This window comes from Passer montanus, unplaced genomic scaffold (assembly GCF_014805655.1).
Source record: "Passer montanus isolate IOZ18808 unplaced genomic scaffold, ASM1480565v1 scaffold53, whole genome shotgun sequence".
Lineage (NCBI taxonomy): Eukaryota > Metazoa > Chordata > Aves > Passeriformes > Passeridae > Passer > Passer montanus.
The window spans coordinates 8,029,950-8,048,455 of record NW_024370263.1 but is presented as its reverse complement, the minus strand read 5'-3'; the positions used below and the strand labels follow the sequence as shown (position 1 = coordinate 8,048,455).

The window sequence follows — 18,506 nt, the reverse complement described above, 5'->3', positions numbered from 1 at the left end:
CGGGAGGAGCGCGCCGGCCGCCGCCGCCGGCCCCGGCAGCCCCGAGCGCCGCGCCGGCCGGCACCTCCTCCCTGCCATCTGCCTGGCGTGCGGAAAGTCGGGTCAATGAGCAAACTGAGAACTTGAACGAAAGCAAAAAGCGCGCAGCACCAAGCCCTGCGTGTGTGGATGGTTCCAGGGCTGATGAACATCGCCTGAAGGAAAACTTTGGTGCGCCCGGGTGCGCCGCGCTGCTCCCCGCCATGCGGGCGCTGGCCGTGTGAGGCGCATCCCGCGGCGGCGGGAGGGCAGCGCTGCCCCGGGCACGGGCACGGGGCTGCCGGGCACGGCGCTGCTCGCCCGCCTCGGGCGGCTGCGGCTCCGCGCCGGCGTCTGAATCCAAACTGACTCCTTTGCCTTTACTGCGAGGAGGGGGCTGTTTTCTCACAGCATCATCTGTTTTGAAGAAAGGAGGGAGGAAGGGGGAGGGTTGACGCTAAAGAAGTAAATCTTGTCTGCGAAGGAAATGCTTTTTGCGCTTTCCAGATGACCTTTTCTGAAAATGTAGCCTCTCCAGCTGACCGGTTTTGATTTTGACTACCAAGTGTGTGAAACTGATCCCTAAGTGCTGCACAGACCGTAGGATGTGTGCTTCCTGGATTAGCAATATGGGGCATCTGTTGTCGCCTCTCCTCTTGAGCCTGGCAGCAGTTTTTTCCAAAGGTAAGTCTTAATCGCTTCTGTTTCACTGCATCTTGTTTCTTATTTTGCACAGCCAGCCCTTCTCCTCTCTCTCTGTAATACCTTGAGTGCTGATACAATTCAAGACAGAACGACTTGGGGGAAGCCATGCGCTATGAAAAACACAGAGGATATGATGGGAAAACCTGAGTGGAAGGATCTTTCCTTGGTTGACCATTACAAACAGCCTGGCAGCTTCCTGAGGCATCTGTTACCTCCTTTCTGTACTTTTGGTGGGGTAGAAGGTGCTGCTGCTGAGCTTAGCTGGTTGCTCTGCTTTGGATTCTGAAGGGTTTCTGTTATGGAAATGTGAAATCTACAGAGGTACAAGCTGCTGGAGTTGGCTGCCCCACCGTTATCTTCTGTGCCGTTTTTCAGATTAAAATTCCTGTATCTCAGACTGACTGGCAGTGTTTTACTGGACCAACGAAACAGGTACTTAGTGAAACACTTAAAAGCTTTGATGAGATGCTGTAGCAGGTGTCTGATACCCTGCATGCTGAACGGAGTTGGAATGTCCTGATGGCATGACTTCACACAACTCAGTGATTCCTTCTTGGAGCCCTCGAGCTTGTTTACAGTTCGAATCAGGAAACCAGCACACAGGCAGTGCACATATTTTTGTGTGCATTTAAATCTTCCTCAGAACTTAAAGGTTTCCATCGATGGCCTCAGCCAAAAGGTGAATGCACTTTTGAAATACTTAATTTAGATGATTCTGAGCATTCCTGTGAAATATAAATTAGGAGAAGTATACATTTCTAGCGAGCAGATACTGTGCATCAGCACTTATATTTTGGCAGGAAAACAAAGTTTTCACGTGGTTTAGTCTTCGGAGGGGAATCAGAGCATATGCATTTAATCTGTGATTCTGCAAACATACTGGTAAAGAGCCCTGCTTATAAATATCCCTATTAAAAATATATTGGTTATTCTTAATGCCCTTTTACACTTCCAGACATCAGCATTTTCTTTTTCATTAAGTGAGTTATTTTTACTAATTAGTTTGTATCCACAACTGAACTTATTGACAGAAGGCAGAATACATAGTTATGTATTTCTGTGGCACTTCCCTGAATCAAATTCCACTCTCCTCCTTTTTTCCTTGGAACAGGTAAAGAATAAAGAAACAAAATTATAAGTCTTCTCAAATGTTTCCTAAATGCGGTGCCTATATAAGTCCTGTTCTAAAGTTGCAATTGGAAATGCATTAGCAGCAGGGATTAGAATTCAGAGTCTTTTCAAGAGATTGCTTCATTCACATTGCACACCAGTAGCTTGTGATTGCCCAGCTAGGTTGTAAATGATGTATTTTATTATAAGCAATATCATCAGTACTTTGGATAGGCTCACAGTGCAGTAAGAGTATGAACTTCATTCCCTGGCTTTTGCTGTGTTTGAGTTTGCTGCCCTAACACTGCATTAACATAGTGCTGGACTGAGATTGCAGTTTATTCCAGGACTGGAATTTTACAGAATACAGCATTTCTTTTGCTGCCAACTCAGCAATTATAGCATTCATATGTGATTTCATTCTGAAATGTCACTTACATCTCTTTTGAAAGATGTATTGGGAAAAACTGCTTCATCAAAGGGGTTATCAAGCCCTGGCACAGCCGCCCAGGGAAGTGGTGGAGCCCCCATCCCTGGAGGGGTTTAGGAGGCTGCAGATGTGGTGCCTGGGGACGTGGTCAGGGGGAATGGGGCAGTGCTGGTGTAGCAGTGGCATTCGATGGTCTCGGGGTCTTACCAGCCTAAAGATTTCTGTGACTCCATGAAACCCGGGATCAGGAGATCCCAGAGCCACTGGTGCTAGCTGTGCTATTGATCTTGCACGTTGGGTATCTAAGACACACTGTTTAGTGATACAGATATCTGTCCTTAATGCAATTGTTTATGTTTTCTTCGGTGACAGACTCCATCTGCCCTGCTATGCCTCAATACACTGGAAAGACCAGGGTGTTCCAGAGATTTATAGCATGAACTTCACAGTGTAAAAGGTTGATTCCCACCCCCTCCATGGAGTAAGATGAACAGACAAAAATACATGAGGCATGATTACTACTACAGGGCATGTTTCTTTGATGCTTTTCTGTTGCTAATAGAGAAACTCTCTCATTTATGACACGATGACAAAGTTTTCCTAAAGAGATACAAAAGCTTTTAACATGCAACAGCAATCAGCTGTCTATTGTGTATAGGGCTGCTGCTTATTACCCAGAACCATGGCAACACACCTTGTACTGCACAGTTTCCAAATCTTTCAGGTAATAATGTTGAAGACTTGAGAATACTATTGTGATTTTGCTTTGCTTTTATCTTGTAAAATGCAGAGCTCCAGCCTGAGAAATGAAATGTTGTTTTCAATAATGAGCTAAAGATCCTACCAGGCCAGCTTGTCCGTGATGATATAATCCACGTGTGTTAATGCACTGTCAGCCTGACAGTACAGCATGTGTAAGGGCAGAGGTGATTATGCTCTGTACCTGCAGTTCACAGCTTGGTTTCAGCAGAGTTTTCCTCAGTCAGTCCTAGGAGGCCAATGCTGGCCCTCAGTCAGTTCAGGTTTTGCTGTTTGTTATCAAAGGTGGGAAGAAGTTCTTGGGAAATCTTCAGTCAAAAAATAACCAGCTCCAGCTGATGTTAATGAAAACAGACTATATACAGTAATAGTTGGCACAATAATGTTGGTGTTTTGTTCTCTTGTTTAAATGGAAATTCATCAGCTCCACTGGAGTACAATAGAAATTTCCATATTTTATTTGAGCTCCAGGTTCCATGCCTGGCTTAAGTCTAGAATAAAAACAGCATCTCCCATAAGATGCCAAACACTTTCGTGATGTATATTGTGAAACTAAAGATTGAGGAGCCTTTTCATTATGAATGTCTCCATATAAAACTGGATTTCATTGATTTCAAATTTCAAGTTTAAGTAGACAGTAAAAACCAAGTGAATATTTTAGTGACTTGTTCTGCTTGTCTTCTGCCAAGCATTTTGTATTCTTCTGTGTCATCCTGGGCAGAAATCTTCCTGCAAGTTGCTCTCTAATGATATCTCAAGCCATAGAGCTGCTGGTTTGATTTTCTTTTTCTCTCAATTTTATTGAAATGGAGGCTTGGCAAGTGTATTAGGCAGGAGTTTCTTGTATCCCCTCAGGGTGTTCCCCATAGCTAGAGATGTGCAGAGCACAAGTGCAGTGATGCAAATCTTCTGTTACAGCAAAGTGAGTGTGGGAAAACAAGGAAACCAAACCCCCAAATGTCTCGTTTTGGTTCATTTCTCTGGAAAAGTGGTAGTCTGTTAGTAATGGCATATAATTCTGTATATGGGATTAAAATCAAAGATAGTTTAATTTATGAGATATATTTTTTTCCACTCCTTCTTGGTGGTGGCCAGACAAGAGTTCAGGGTTGAATTTCAGTTCATGTTGACTGGTAGTGATGGTGATGATGAGGGATACATTCTTCATCTCAAAGTAACAGTGCTGGTGTTTCTTGTGGACAGACCCATTCCTGGCATCTCCGGCTGTGCAGTTGGTCTGGATGGAAAATGTGGTGCTTGCTGCTCTCACATGAGCATAAAGTGTGTGTGGTCAGCAGGAGCTTTTCCTCTGAGCTCTGCCTATGGGCAAAAACCCCAAAGTTTTCTATAAAACCCCCAAAATAAATTGAATCTTTCCAACTTTAAGTTCAAGAAGTTTCCTTAAACCCAAAGTTTTTGTGCTTTGTCCGAGCTGCATTGAACTTGAAGTTGTTTGAGACACTGTAAAAGGGAAGGGGAACACAATTTCCACTTTTTCACTCTCGCTGTGTTTCTTGCCACAGAGCATTTGTGGGAAAAGTCCCATTCTGATTCCTTTTCTTTCAGTAAAAATAATAAATTCAGACTTAAACAAAAAATTCCACAGCTAGACCCGTGTTTTATTTGTCAGCTGCAATACTGGCTTAATGTGATTTGGTTTCTAATATTTCCCTGTAATGTTCTCATTTTTTACTTCTGTCTTTTCTTTTATTAGTTCCTTAGGACAGGCAGGCTCTGTGACACCAACCAATGTTTTAGATATTAATAAAAGCAGCTTTATTCAATAAAGATCAGTTTTATTTAATAAAGGAGAGAATCAAAATATAATCTGATTTTTCATGCTGCATTCACATTAAATCAAGCTCCTGAGGTGATTGTGGATGCCAAGTCTAGTGGCAGTCTATCACGGGCCCTAGGATACATAAACATGACTGCAGACAGACTGATTGCAGGGAAGCTGAAGAGGCAGCTGAGATTCATCACAAGTTTAGTTTGGTTTATAAAGTGGTACATTAAATTACTTGATTTTCACCAGTCTTTGTAGTATTGCCTGCTGCATTATTAATGGCAGCTCCAAATGAAGTGGATTTTAAGTAGTTCTGAGACATGTAGATAACACTAATTATCATGAGCAGTTTAAAGTACATATTTGAGGATGTTAGGCTACTTCGCCCCGGGGTTGAAATGTGGGCACAGTGAACTGCAGAATGAGGATTGGCCTCTTCACGTCCCTGATTTCTTCTTTTATTGAATAGACTTAATTCTGATGTAAGGTGTTGGTCCGATGGCCCCACCGAGCCAAGGGATTGAAACTCTTCATCTTCCAAAGCACAGCCGATGTGGTGCCAAGGCAAACTTGCATTTCCTGCTGTGGTCCTGTGCCCTGAACGGGACCCAGAGGAGGAGGGTGTACCTCAGCTCTGAGGTGGAAGGAGTTACACCCTGCTGTTGAGCCCGCTGCACTGGGAGAGGGCATTTCAGTGCCTTCAGCAGGCTTCAGCTCCGAGTAGACAGAGTTTTCTGGAGTGGTGTTTTTCAGCCTGTAGCCCACACACCGGTGGTGATTCATAGAACATCTGAGCAGTGTTGTGAAACCAGTGCCAGAAACCTTCTGCGTGCAAGGGAGAAAAAACCGAAGGGAGGAAATGGAAGTAACAAGGCTGCTTTCAGACTGCATCCCAGTTTGTGCCTGGTTGTAAACAAAGACCTTTGTGACAATACCAAAACCAGGGCACTGTGTAAGACGCTCTGGATTTCTTTTGGAAGGTTAGATGGCTTTTTTTCCTTGAAAGAGAAAAACCAGTGTAGTGAGACTAACTGTGGTAGTTGGAAGTGTTGCTGTGGGCTGTTTGGTGTCGCCTCTGTGCTCCAGACACAGGCACTGCTGGTGTGAGTGCAGCAGGGGCTGGTTTAAATCACCTCTGAGCAGTGGCTCGATGGGCAGAGCAGGAGAACCCTGCCAGCCACCGATGGCATCTGCACTCTGGGTCAATTAACTGCCTCAGAGCTTCTGCTCCGCACACAGAGGATGCTTGTTTGTTCTCACACCCTCACTGCTGGCGTTTTTTAATCAGGGTTCCTTGAGGGAGTTCCCTGTGCTGCAGACAATTGTCTCCCTGGAAGTGGCTCAGCAAAATGCACTGTGCTTTATTGTACAAGCAGTGTATAAAGGGTTGGTAGGAGACTCATCAACGTTGCCCTATTTTCCCAGATTTACAAAACAGAAGGCTTCTTTCCTCCTCCTGTAGTCACTTCACCTTCTCTCGGGCCCATCTGGCTCTGTTTTTAAAGTTTCTTTGAATTGGTTTGGTTTATTTAGTTGTTCGGGGTTTTATTTGCAAATAAAGACTTTGCTGCAAGGATGTTTTGGCTGAAGTGTTTCAGAAATTTACTGTGGTAATGGTTCATAAGCAAAACAGACCCACATCTGAAAATGACCATGCAGATTCTAAACTGTGGGAAGGGGAAGGATACTGAATAATGTAGCTCTTATAAAAACAACAAAAGAAACCAGTTAGCTGGGTGTGTATAAAAAAGCAGCAGGGGCAATAATAACAAGCGCCACAAGCAGAGGTGTGGGAAGATGTCAACACACTCTTTACCACTGGGGGACACAGCTCTGAGCCAGACTAAGGAGCAACAGGAGCTGCTCTCCAGCTGAACCAGGATGCTCCACGTCGTGTCCTTTGATGTGTTTGCTTCCAAGAGAGGCAGACTGTTGAGCAGACAGTCTGCAGATCTCTTGCTGAGGAGCAAGGCAGATGTCCAGATAATCACACAGATGAGTCTGCATGTCCTGCATGCTAAAAAATCTCCGAGTCACTGAGTGTGGTCTCATCTCATGCTGAATGGTCTCAAAACCTTGAATTTTGTGGGCCCTCAACATCACTTGCTTTTTGTTTATATTTTTAAAAGTGTTGTTTTATGTGTTTAGTATACATTAGGCAAATCCATTGTGCAAGAGAAGGAACCAAAAGCTGGCAGAGGTAACTAGTGAGTGGTGTCTCTGAATATTGATCCAATCCACAATATAGGGAAGGAAACAATCCCACTTAGTCTTCAATCCACTCATGTACCAAAGATCCTGGATTAGCACATAAATGTAGCCTCCATTTTCTGCTGAGCCATGGTGACTCATTCTACTCATCTTCATGAAAATAATGGTGATTTGCATCTGCTTATATTTGAAATCTCTATTTATCCTTTAGCATTGCATCTCTGTCCTAATGTAATCAGCCTTGCTTGGTTAATTTTGATTTGCTGGTACACATGGGGTAGTTATCTTTCTTGTCTGTGTGTGTCAGACTCCTACATTTAACTTCCTACTTTGCCGCTAGCAGTGGGGTTTATTGTCAGGTTTTCCTACTTGATGTTGTTTCTGTAGATTGTGTTTTGAGCTACTGTTGAAAGAACTATTCAGCTCTTGAAAACTTTGCAGTGTGATAAATCTGTAAATGCACCATGTACCTGCACTTACACTCCTGTCATCCTTACCTTGTTCTCAGAAATAAAAATAGCATCTAGTTTGCTCAGGGTCACAAGTCTGCAGCTCTGAAGATGAAGAAGGATCTCTTTATGTGGTTCACAGTACAGGACTTGGGGCAGGAGCGAGCAGCTGACTGTGCCCAGCAGAGGAAAGAGGTGCCCACACCTGAACTGGAAGTTCATTGCCACACATGGTGCAGAGTACAGGGAGTACTTTTACACTCATTTTCTGTGTGTTTGTTCTGTTCAGAATCTGTTTAACCCACAGTTTGTTAGGTGCTGTGCTCACCTGCAGAATTAGCCACTCATGTGGAAACACTGCACACCCTTGTCCTTCCTTCTCTGGAAGGAGCACATGCACTGTCCTGCTGTGGTAGTGCCTGTCTGATCTGTGACTTCCCAAGTTTTGTCGTGTTCTCAGAGTCATGGCAAAGCCATTTCCAGATGTCACTGCTGAGTTTCTTTGTACCCATTCCCAGAGCTCTACAGAAATGCCAACTGCCCAGCAGCCCTGTGAATCAGGGTGTGAAAGATGGGGGTCCACAATGTAGTGGACACTTTTCAGAACCTCATTTGAGCTGTGCTGTCCCTCTTAATGACAAAGAGTGGTTACCCCATTGGTGAATAAAAGCAGTGTGCTGTTTTTGAAGCTCCCTCTCGTGCTCTGTGTAGATCTGCCCTTGCTCACGTGGGGTTCCCCAGTTCATGCTCCCTTGTTCCATCTCCTTTTCCATATTTCTGGGTCGTGAGCCTACCCTGCCTTTGCTGTGCTCTGCTCTCTGCTCTGTGGCTGCCTGTGTCCCCTGCAGCACTGTCTGATAGGAGATGATTTCTTGCATACTGAACACTTGTGCACAGTGGGATTCTGTTCTGTGCTCCTGACTCTCTGACACCATCTGCCCAGCAAAGTGGTTTTAATGGGTTTCCACTGAGCCAGGCTGTACTACAGCCCTGGCAGCATGCTCAGGGTTTTAAAAAATAAACAAAATCTCTTCAGACAAGCCACACACGAACATTGGCATCTCCAACAAATTTGAGGATTTCATACTGTTTGATATGTTGTGGAGCAGAAATATCTCTGTTTGATAGGCTCTAAAGTGGGAAAATGACTGATAGCTTGGAGTGGCCTTCTAATAGTACTGGTTTATTATTGTAAATGACCTTATAAAGCATTATTTTCCATCCCATTTTTTAAGTCAGGCATTATTATCCTTTTACAAAAATGCAATCATTTTACCTTGTTAGAGTTCTCTTCTTTATGAGAGCAGGGGACTGTAGTGGTTCATGATGGTGATTTAGGAGTGAGGGTATCCATTGGCTTTCTGTAACCTTTGAAAAATCACTCTGGTTCCCTGCTTTTTTTAAACTGTCTTGTCTGCTCAGAATACAAGGTGTTCAGAGCAGGACCTGGTTTACTTGCAGCTATACAGCATCTGCTGTACATTTTACCACATGAAAATAATTAATTTCTAGCATCTGTGTTAAAAATTGGAATGTGACATTCTGATTGCTGGACAACATGGGCTGCTCAGAGGTCTGTAAGAACAGAAAAGAAGAGTGGGGTAAGGAAAAAAATGAAGATATGGTGAAAGCATGTGTGTGATTAAAATATTCTAAGAGTCTGAGTAGGTGCCATCCCCTTATGTTACAATTAATATGCTATCTAAGCCTTTTCAAACAGCAGTGTGATAAAGGGAACGTAAAAAGCTTTTTATAAGAAGATGTCATAAAGATGGCTTTGTACTTATTTCCATGTTAATAAACTATTAATGAAAATATTTTCCATGTCTGTATTAACAATGCAACAAACCACTTATGAAAAAATTAGGGTTTTTTGGGCAGATAGTACAGATCTTAGGAAAATTTCATTGCTTCTTTGCCCCTTCAAGTCTTTGGGGTTTATTTTAGGCTCCTTCACTTCGGTAACTTGTGAACATAGTGGGCAGTGTGGTAATGAGGTGGTGAAAGAGACTCTTGGCTGGTCCCTGTGCTATTGATGGGATGTGGAAGTTGAAAGAGTCAAAAGAAATGGATTCTTCTGACTTCTGAGCTAACTTGTATGAGCACACAGAGAATCAGACACAATCCTGTTCGTTAGCCTTTAGGTTCTTTTATTCTAAATTACGTGGAGTCTGACCTGGAGCCAATTTCATGTTATAAAAAATACAAAGAAAATATCACTGTGAATGCCCTTGACAAAGAAGGTGGCATTTCCTTCTTTGTCAATGCTGTCCACCAGGCTGATGTTTTGTGGTATCTCAGTGCTCCTCTATTGTTCTTAATTATTCATGTGTGTAAAGCTAACTAAGGTAAATACCTGAGATCTGTGATCTTCCACAGGTGTTTGCTGCTGCTGTTGCCTTTTTTCCCCATTTGTCCTGTCATAACTTTGGATATTGCTGAAGATGTTCCCTGCTGTTTCAGCTGCAGCAGTTTACAATACAAGTATCAGCATCAACTGGGTCTTTGCTTGCCTTTTTATTTAGCCTCTTTATCTGAGCAGCAGTAGATCAGAGTAACGGTACAATAATCACTGGTGAAGCATGTATTTGTTTGGTTTTGTTCTATTTCTATGCATTCATGTGCTCCTTTCATCCTTTCATCTATTCCTGTCAGAATTATGAGTTTGGTTTGGATCAGACCCTGAAGAAAAAGAAATGCTTGTAAGTGGAGAATACTAAATATAGCAGACCTTTGTTCCTGTATTTATAGTTTGGTGCTTAGAATGTCTGCGTGTGCATTATAGGTTCTCATCAAATAATCAAAGTGCATCAGTAATAATAAAATGATGGTTCATGAAGAGATTCTCTTCAGCAGGATGTTTTCCTTTCAGCAGGTCCAGAGGAGTAGGATGACTTTGGCAGCCTATCTGCAGTGCTGCCAGCCCCGGGTTTGGCAGCCCAAGTGAGGAGAATTCAGATTGAGGTGCAGAGGGAGCGTTCCCAGGCCTTGCAGGATTTCAGCGGTTGCAGTGGGTCAGATGATCATTTCTCAGGTAGTTAACTCTCCCAGCCCTTTGGTGCTTATGGCCTGCAACTTGTCTGGAACGTGGCTGGGAGACAGTGAAGATCAAGGGATGAGGAGAAGTCCCCCCCAAATGATGAAAGAGTCCTGCAGGATGTTATTTGGTGTAAGAGGGTTTTCCAGTGTCTCCGTTCATCCTGTGAAGTGCTAAAGCCATCCTTTTTTCCATAACAAGTACACTCTGGTTTGTTTTCCGCCTGAGAAGAGCAGCCCTCTAATCCTCACATCTGTGCTGGCTCTGCAGCGTTCCCTTTTGGGCCCCTCTCTGACTTGTTGCAGATGTTTGCTGCCACTTTGATCAATTTGTCACAAGAACTACACATTCTCTCCCTTGTTCTATCTTCTTCCTACAAACAGGCACTATCAAAACCTCCTCTGTGGAATTGTTGTGGCAGTCTCAGTTATCTTTTGTCCTTCTTTGACATCTGTCTTAGGAAGAGCTGATCGTTGCATTCCTTCCAGTCTAAATCTGCCCTGGCCTTAGCAAATGTTACTGCCAGTACCTCGTCATTTTCTTCTCCAATTTCTGAATAAATGTTTCTCTCAGACACTCAGCAAGTGAATCCCTCCATAATTCCTGCACTTTCTCCTGCCCCCTTATTTATAGGTCAGTGCTGCCACTGTTCTCCTTCCAATACCAAATCTTGTGGGATGAACAGAAGGAATCACAGAGGAAAACAGACCATATATAATCTTAGATTTAGAGATGACATTGAACTTCAGTACTGACCTGGATGAGTTATCAGAAAATAATTGAAACTCTAGGCTGGGAGCCCAGAAAATTAAGATTGAGGGCAAGCAAGAAGAAATTTATGGGAGTTGGAAGACAAGAAGAAGAAATAAAGATTGAACTCTGTGTTGTGGTGGTACTCTGCAGAGTAAGAGCTGATAGTGAAGCTGGGATTGTGAAAGTTGCATGATAGAGAAAATCAGAATTGCTGCTCTGTGAGCTGCTCCAGGCACACAGGGTGTGCACAGCCCCTACCACAGCCATCCCAGGAGGTCTGGTGCCTTCACTTACACAAATACTTGATCTTATCCAATGAAACTTGTATTCTGCCAAACTGCAGAGTTGCCCTCATGTTCATTAAAGCAATTTAAATTACACAATCCCTTCTTTACACTTTTGTTTCAGACTAAGACAAATATTAAACTACCATAAATTTTCATGGAATAAATAAATAATAATTTTGCTTATGCTGAATGCAAGTTGCAGAAGCTAAGACAGTTTTGCTTATTCTCTCAATAGTCCCATGTGAAATGGTTTGTACTTTATTTCACCCCCTGAAAGGAAAACCAGAACAACTGATGCTCAGTTACTCCTTTGCATTCAATGGTTGAAAATAACTCCTTTTGCCTTTGCAGTACAATATTCTCACATGCATGCAAGCTTCATCATTCTCACCTCTTTTTTCCAGTAGTAAAAAGTCTCTCTGCACGTTCTGGCCTTTGCATAATGGAAGTTCTCACACTTTCCAAATCCTCTCAGCGTCTTCCCTTGACCTGCTGGCTGAGGGTGATACTGGGAAGGTTTTTGTTTCGTTCTCAGCTCTCGCAGTGGAACTTCTGCCCTGCACGAGTAGGCATCAGCTGGGCCAGAGAAATGCTGCATTGTGAGCTCCTGGAGATGGCACGCAGCTCCAGAGGAGGGAATAATGAAACCACGCAGCATTGCTGGGAAAACTCTGCTAAGTGCTGTGAAAACACAGCTGGGAACAATAAGCCTTCAGGAGTCAAGGTCTAACTTCACAGAAACAACGTTCAGAATTTTTGTAATTTGGCGGTAGAAAATGGTTCTGACAGACCTTTCCTGGAAATTAAAAAACCCCACTTTACAGGGATAGTGCAGGTGCAGTAGTTGACCAGTGATGCTTTCCTGTATTTTGTGTGTTGGATTTTGTTCACTTAAATCTAGACTGTAAGCCGTAAACAGAAGGAAAATTATAATAATTCTTTACTGGGCTGGATCTGATCTGAAAAGGAGCATGGGTGGTAGAGCTGCTCAGCAACAGTCAGCCTCAGCTGGGGCTGCTGCAGTCTCTTTCCTGTGTGGCACTGGCATTTCTGCAGCTGATCATGGGTGGTAGAGCTGCTCAGCAGCAGAGTCAGCCTCAGCTGGGGCTGCTGCAGTCTCTTTCCTGTGTGGCACTGGCATTTCTGCAGCTGAGTAATGAGCCATGCAGAGAGCTCACAGAGACAGCTGAAAACTAATATTTTTTCCTCATTTATAGTGGTTGGGGTTTTTCTTTGCAGGCACCAGCTCCAGTAATACTGCAGTTGCCTACTGAGGTGGTTGAGCTCCTTGATCTGATGGAAAACTAACGGACCAAAAAGAAAAGCTTTCCAACAGAGATGGGGCTGTGAATAATCTCACCCCGAGGCCACCCGCTCACCAGATCTCAGAAGAAAAAGGGCTGAGTGCCTTCATAGGCTGCAGTTAATGCTTTCTGTTTGTAGCATCAAGCTATACATCAGTAATCTGTTCCCAGGCCTCGTCATTCTCATTCCCTTGCAGAGAGCACAATTATAGAACCAGGGGATGTTCAACCTTAGCTGTTGTTCAAGCACAGAAACCAGGCAAAACGGAGAGAAGCTTGACAGTGATCACTTGGTATATTTATATATTTGCAGCTGTAGGCCTCAGCAAGCTAACATGCCATCGCAGCTACAGAGCAGACACGTGGCTCCCAGTGCTGTGTTCAGCATTGCAGACTGCTCTTGGCTGGGACCTCACACCTGCCTGTCTGCCAGACACTTCCCAGCTGTTCATCTCTTGGTTGTTTCCTTCCTCCTGAACTGAACTGCTAAGTCCTGATGCTCATCAGATCTCGTGGGGGCTTCCTGCCTCTCCCACCACCAGAACCACTCCCAGCAGACAAATCCCTGTAGCTCTGCACAGGTACCACTGCTGTTCAGAGTGTGTAGTAAGGTGCAAGGGCTCTTCCAATGCTCACGGGTCTGCATCACAGTTACCTTTTTGTCCACCTGGATTCTTAAGGCATTCGGCCTTTGGGTCAAACTGCGAGCTCACAGGAGGGTTTTATTCCATTACAGTGGAATGGTGAGACCAGCATGAGGGCAAGTGGCTGTTTGAGTCATGGCCCAATCCCTAATTGCACCGGTGTGCTTCCTTAATGGAATTCAGAGGAATGACGATGTTGTGTGAAAGCAGCAATATTGTATTTATTTCTAAATTCATTCGAAGATGTCAGCATGTAGCCCTGAGGATGTGAAAGCAAGGCAGAGCTTGTCAGCCTCCCTGGCTGCTCTGAATTACCCCGAACCTATTGGAAATGAAAGGTTCAGAGAGCACAGATGGAATAGATTGAAGCTTTGAGTGAATTGAAAGGGCAAGTTTGCTGGCTAATCATGATCTCTGTGGAGAGAGGGGTAGCTAATAGATTGCAATTGTCAGACATTGTGAAGTCCTCCAAAGAACTGCTTAAGGCATTTCACTTCCCAGTTCTAGTTTGTGTAGCTGCCTTCTCTTTAATTAAAATAGCTTTTATTTCCACGTAGTTACAATAAAACATGGAAGCAGGTAATACTTAGTGAATATGTGATGTAGGAATGGCCTTATCTTGGTTGATTATTTTCCTGCTTTTAAGATAACATTGCATTAATACATTTGTTTAGCAACACATTTATTCTCTCTTTAGATGAAAGCTAGATTTTTAGAAGCATCTGGTTTTAAATTTAAGAGCCAAAATGCTCCCAGCTCAGTGGATAGAATCTTGTCTGGAGTTCAGGGATGCTGATATTACTATTACAACAAAACTGGATGAAATTGATGAATTCGGAATTTCTGTTCCCCTGTATATATTCAATTTCTCTGTGTTATCTTCTGATGGCAGAACTTCTTTGTCTTGAAATTCAAAGTCACTTTCAGATCAGTTGGGAGTATCTGGAAGTTCATTATTCACTCCAGACCCATGTCCATGATGCAGAACTTAAGGCTGCTTTAAAACCATCTTGGAACAGTTTTACAGATATCAGGTTCTTTCACATTTTTGTACGTTAGAGCCCAGCCTGAATTTTGTTGAAAGAGCAAAGAAACCCCATAAAACCCTAGGAAATAGGGTGGCAGTCCTGTGTGCAGCAGGAATTTCTGTCAGAAGGCTAAGATTGGATTAGAGTATCAGAAATTTCAGGTTTGTGGAGAAGCAGCCAAATCAGCCCAGCCTTTCCCTGAGGCAAATGAACACCAGCATGTCCTGATGTCCTTTCCAAAGAGATTCACATTGATTGGATTGTTGTTAAAACTTTCATTGATCACAGCACTGAGCTGCATTCTCCCTTCCCCAGGACTGCACAAAGAGTATATCTTGAAAGGCAGTTTTTTATCATTCCCAAATAATGCTTCATGCTTCCTGTATACACAGAACAATCCATATCTGCCTTCTAAAATTAAATTCCTCTTACATTGTTTCAGAGCTGGATAATATCACAATATTCACTCTCCACAGCTGGTGGCCGCAGAAGATGATATGCAGGGCATTCTGTTAAATCAGACATATTCAAGCAGACCAAACTTGCATTTTTTACAAAACAACCCCTCTTCCCATATTAAGAAGTTTACACGCAGCTGTTTTTGCACGTGCCCTTACAAGCTTTGGGCAGGTGAGCTGACTGGATATAATTTTAGACACCTTGGCTACTGAGACTTGAATTAAAGCATCCGAGTAATTCAGTATTTATTTCCCTTGAGATTTTCCTTGGAGTATCTGGTGGGCATCTTGTTCAGAGGCAATCCTCCCTGGGAGGCTGCCTGTCTGAGGAGCTCCACAGTTACCATGACAAAGATCTCTTTTATTTATTTCTCTGCGAGGGGAAGGCAGGAGCAGCACAGGAGTGGGAGAGGAAGGCAATCCCTAGAGAGGAAAGCAATCCCGAGAGAGGAGAGCAATCCCGAGAGAGGAGAGCAATCCCTAGAGAGGAATGCAGGGTGCCCTGGCAGCCCCTGGCAGGGCGGGCATGGAGCTGAGGGTGGCTTTGCTGGTTGCTGCCTTTGTTTCCCTGCCCTGGACACACAGGGAGGTGAGCAGTGTCAGGTGTTGCCCAGAGTTCAGGTCTATAGCCACTAACCAAATTTACTGTTTTTACAGCCTTAAGGCCCTCTAGTCTCTCCATTTATAATGGCAAACATGCAATTGGACCTTTATCCATCGTTTCACCTTTGCACTGAGTCTAGTGTTGCACATCCTCCTTCTTTTGATCACCTTTAAAAGGGCAAAGCTTGTTTTTGTTGACTGTCACCTTGGTAATTAAAAGCTGCTGCTTTCCAGTTTGAATTTTCTGGTTTTCTGTTAAGCAGGTCCTGTTTTACCTTGATAAGGGTCATTCTCTGTTTAGGTTAAGCACATCTTTAGTGCCCAGTATTGGGGCCTTTTTAATGCACCAAAATCAGCTCCTGTCTGAGCCCTTCTGTGACACTGAAAAAAGGACTTTATGACTTTATACAGCCCAGTGCCTCCTCTGGCCAGAGGCAGCTCTGATGGGAGGAGCTGGAACATGGGTAGCATTCCAATCAAGTATAAAAAGCCAGATTTCAACCCCTATCTTTGGGGTTGTGCAGCCACAATCAGTGATAAGCTGGCCCTCAGTTTGGGGGACAGCGAGTGTCACCTTTTGTGTGGTTCCTGGGGTCCTTTGGAATGGTTCCCAGCCACCCCGAGGGCCTCACAGCCCCAGCATCCTCCTGCTGCTCAGCTGCTCCAAATGTCCCTGTCAGTAACAAAGGAGAATATTTAAAGGATCAGAAATTAAGTGCTTTAATAAAGTGTAGGCGGGACACTGGGATACTATTCGATTTTTGTTGTTATTATTAATTCAAGGAGGGAAAAATACTGTAAAATGAGCACAATCTCAGCTGAAGTTTACAGCTTTGAAGAAAATGGTGCCTCAGAGGAGTAGTAGGACTCAGGCTTGATTAAACTGGGATTTCAGGAATTCTCTGCACTGAACAAAATAAAAAGGCATTCAATCTAATTAGATAGAATTGTGGAGGGAGAGGAGGAAGAGAGGTATTTCTGACCTGTTGGCTTTTATATAACCTTTAATCCATGGGATGTGTTTGCAGCTATTTTGGTAGATTTATTTTTCTTCTCAAGGGGATTTTGCCTCAAATTGTAACCTTTTGATAACTTTGTGTAGGAAAATCTGAGGAGAAAATGTTCTTATGGTCCTGTTAATATATACAGACTTTCAGGAGGCCTGTTCTGTATTTTTTCCTGATGAAGGTTGATGTTTTGGCCAGATCCTGTGCCTCTGTTCCATTTCTGTTGGGTTAAATGGCTTTCCTGCAGTTTTGATTTCTGGAATATGCATCTAGTTTAAGGACTGTTAATCCTTATATGCTTCTGAGGAGCTAATTGGTGCTCACTTGGTAGTTGCCTATTAGGGCATGGGTATAAAAATATATAGAAATATGCTTAGAGATAGCTAACATAATGCTTTTTAAAATACATTATAGGCACATTTTAGAAATGCCAGATAATGTTTTTGGAAAATCTCGACTACATTGTGAATGTCCTCAAGAAACAGAAGAGGTTGCAATTTTGTGCTCTGAAATGAATTAATGCTTGACCCTTTGGAGAAGCAAAATGCTATTTGTGCTTAGAGACTGATGGAGATTAATTCTGATCATTTACCAGTCATTCCAGTCTTTCCATCTTCTCATTTACTGCAAGTTATCAGGCTTCAAAATTCCCCCCGAACTCTGGGATGAACAGACCTAGGCCAGGGAGGTACTGTTCCCAGGGGGAGGGTTTGCAGTGACCCCGTGACATGCAGAACAGTTTCCAGTGCTGGTGTTCTTTGCCCTTTCGGTGTGGATCTCTGTTCATGTAATCCCTGCAGGGCTGAGAAGCCAAAGATGTGCTTTTAATATCAAATTTCAGTTTGCATGGACAGCAATCAGTGAAAATACCAACCAAGGAGCTGTGCACATTTCAGGTAAAGCCTGTAGGGAAAACATTCTCTAAAACATTGCTTAGGCAAGGAATTCCTGGTGCCATGCTATGTCACAAGGTTAAACAAGGGTGAGTTGTGTTCCCTTTTCACACCATTTATTTCTAATATTCTTAAATTATGACGATTTCAGATCTGCAGCCTATGGCAAAGGTTCAAACCAGAGTTTCATTTCTGATGGTTTCAGCTTGTGTTAAAGCTCCTTTGCTGGTCTCACGTTTGTGTTGTTCCATTAATGCTCCCTCTGCTTGCTGCTCATTGTTGGAGAACACATCACACTCTTTGTACTTCATTAGTTCAGTGTCTGGGAGAATTTGGGAGGAGGAGAAGCGAGTGCTCAGCTCCTGCAGAGTGACTCGTGCTCCAGATGATGTGCAGTCACTTTGGATTTACATCGCAGCACTGGGGCCGAGCTTGCCTCCCTCTGAGGAATTTCACCATTCTTTTTGCTCCTGAGGAGCCTGACTAAACCCCACTCAGTATGGATTGTTTTATTTCCAAAATTGTGAAGGTTTCCTTGAAAGCAAAAAATTGTGGTCGGGACTGCTTCCTGTTTTATTTGTGATTGGTTTGTATGTACTAAGGATGGATAACAATTAAAACAATGAAATAATTGTTATACTGTTCAAAAGCTTTGTGTTTAATATGGAAACATGATTTGATGTTTTCCAGTATGTAAAGCTGCCAGTTGTCTTTGTTTCTTTTGCAATAGTTGATTCTGTTATGTCTAAATATTTAGTTACATCTATGTAACAGTGACAGAAACCACAGCAGAAGATTCTAAAATCAATATGTTGTATTAGTAAAAGAAGCGTCTGTATCCCTGCATTAATGACAGCCCACGTAGTACCTTCAGAATTCAATCACTGCAGTGGCTTAAGCTGAGGATTTGGCTGCAGCAATCTGTGTAATGGAGAAAACACCTGTTACTGAGTGGTGGTGAATGACTGGATTTTATTGGTTCATAACGGAACTCAGAGGTTAATATCTTTGTTTTGTGAAACAG

General features: G+C 43.2%; 1 protein-coding gene across 1 annotated transcript in view; it reads left to right on the top strand.

The window, feature by feature from the left end:
- Positions 1 to 6: 6 nt before the first annotated feature.
- TMEM132D (transmembrane protein 132D) overlaps positions 7 to 18,506 on the top strand; it is a 184,317-nt gene continuing 165,817 nt past the window's right edge. Inside the window, exon 1 of the mRNA XM_039724849.1 lies at positions 7 to 702. Coding sequence (XP_039580783.1) covers positions 624 to 702 — 79 coding nt within the window. The 5' untranslated portion in view covers positions 7 to 623. The remainder of the gene's footprint in view (positions 703 to 18,506) is intronic.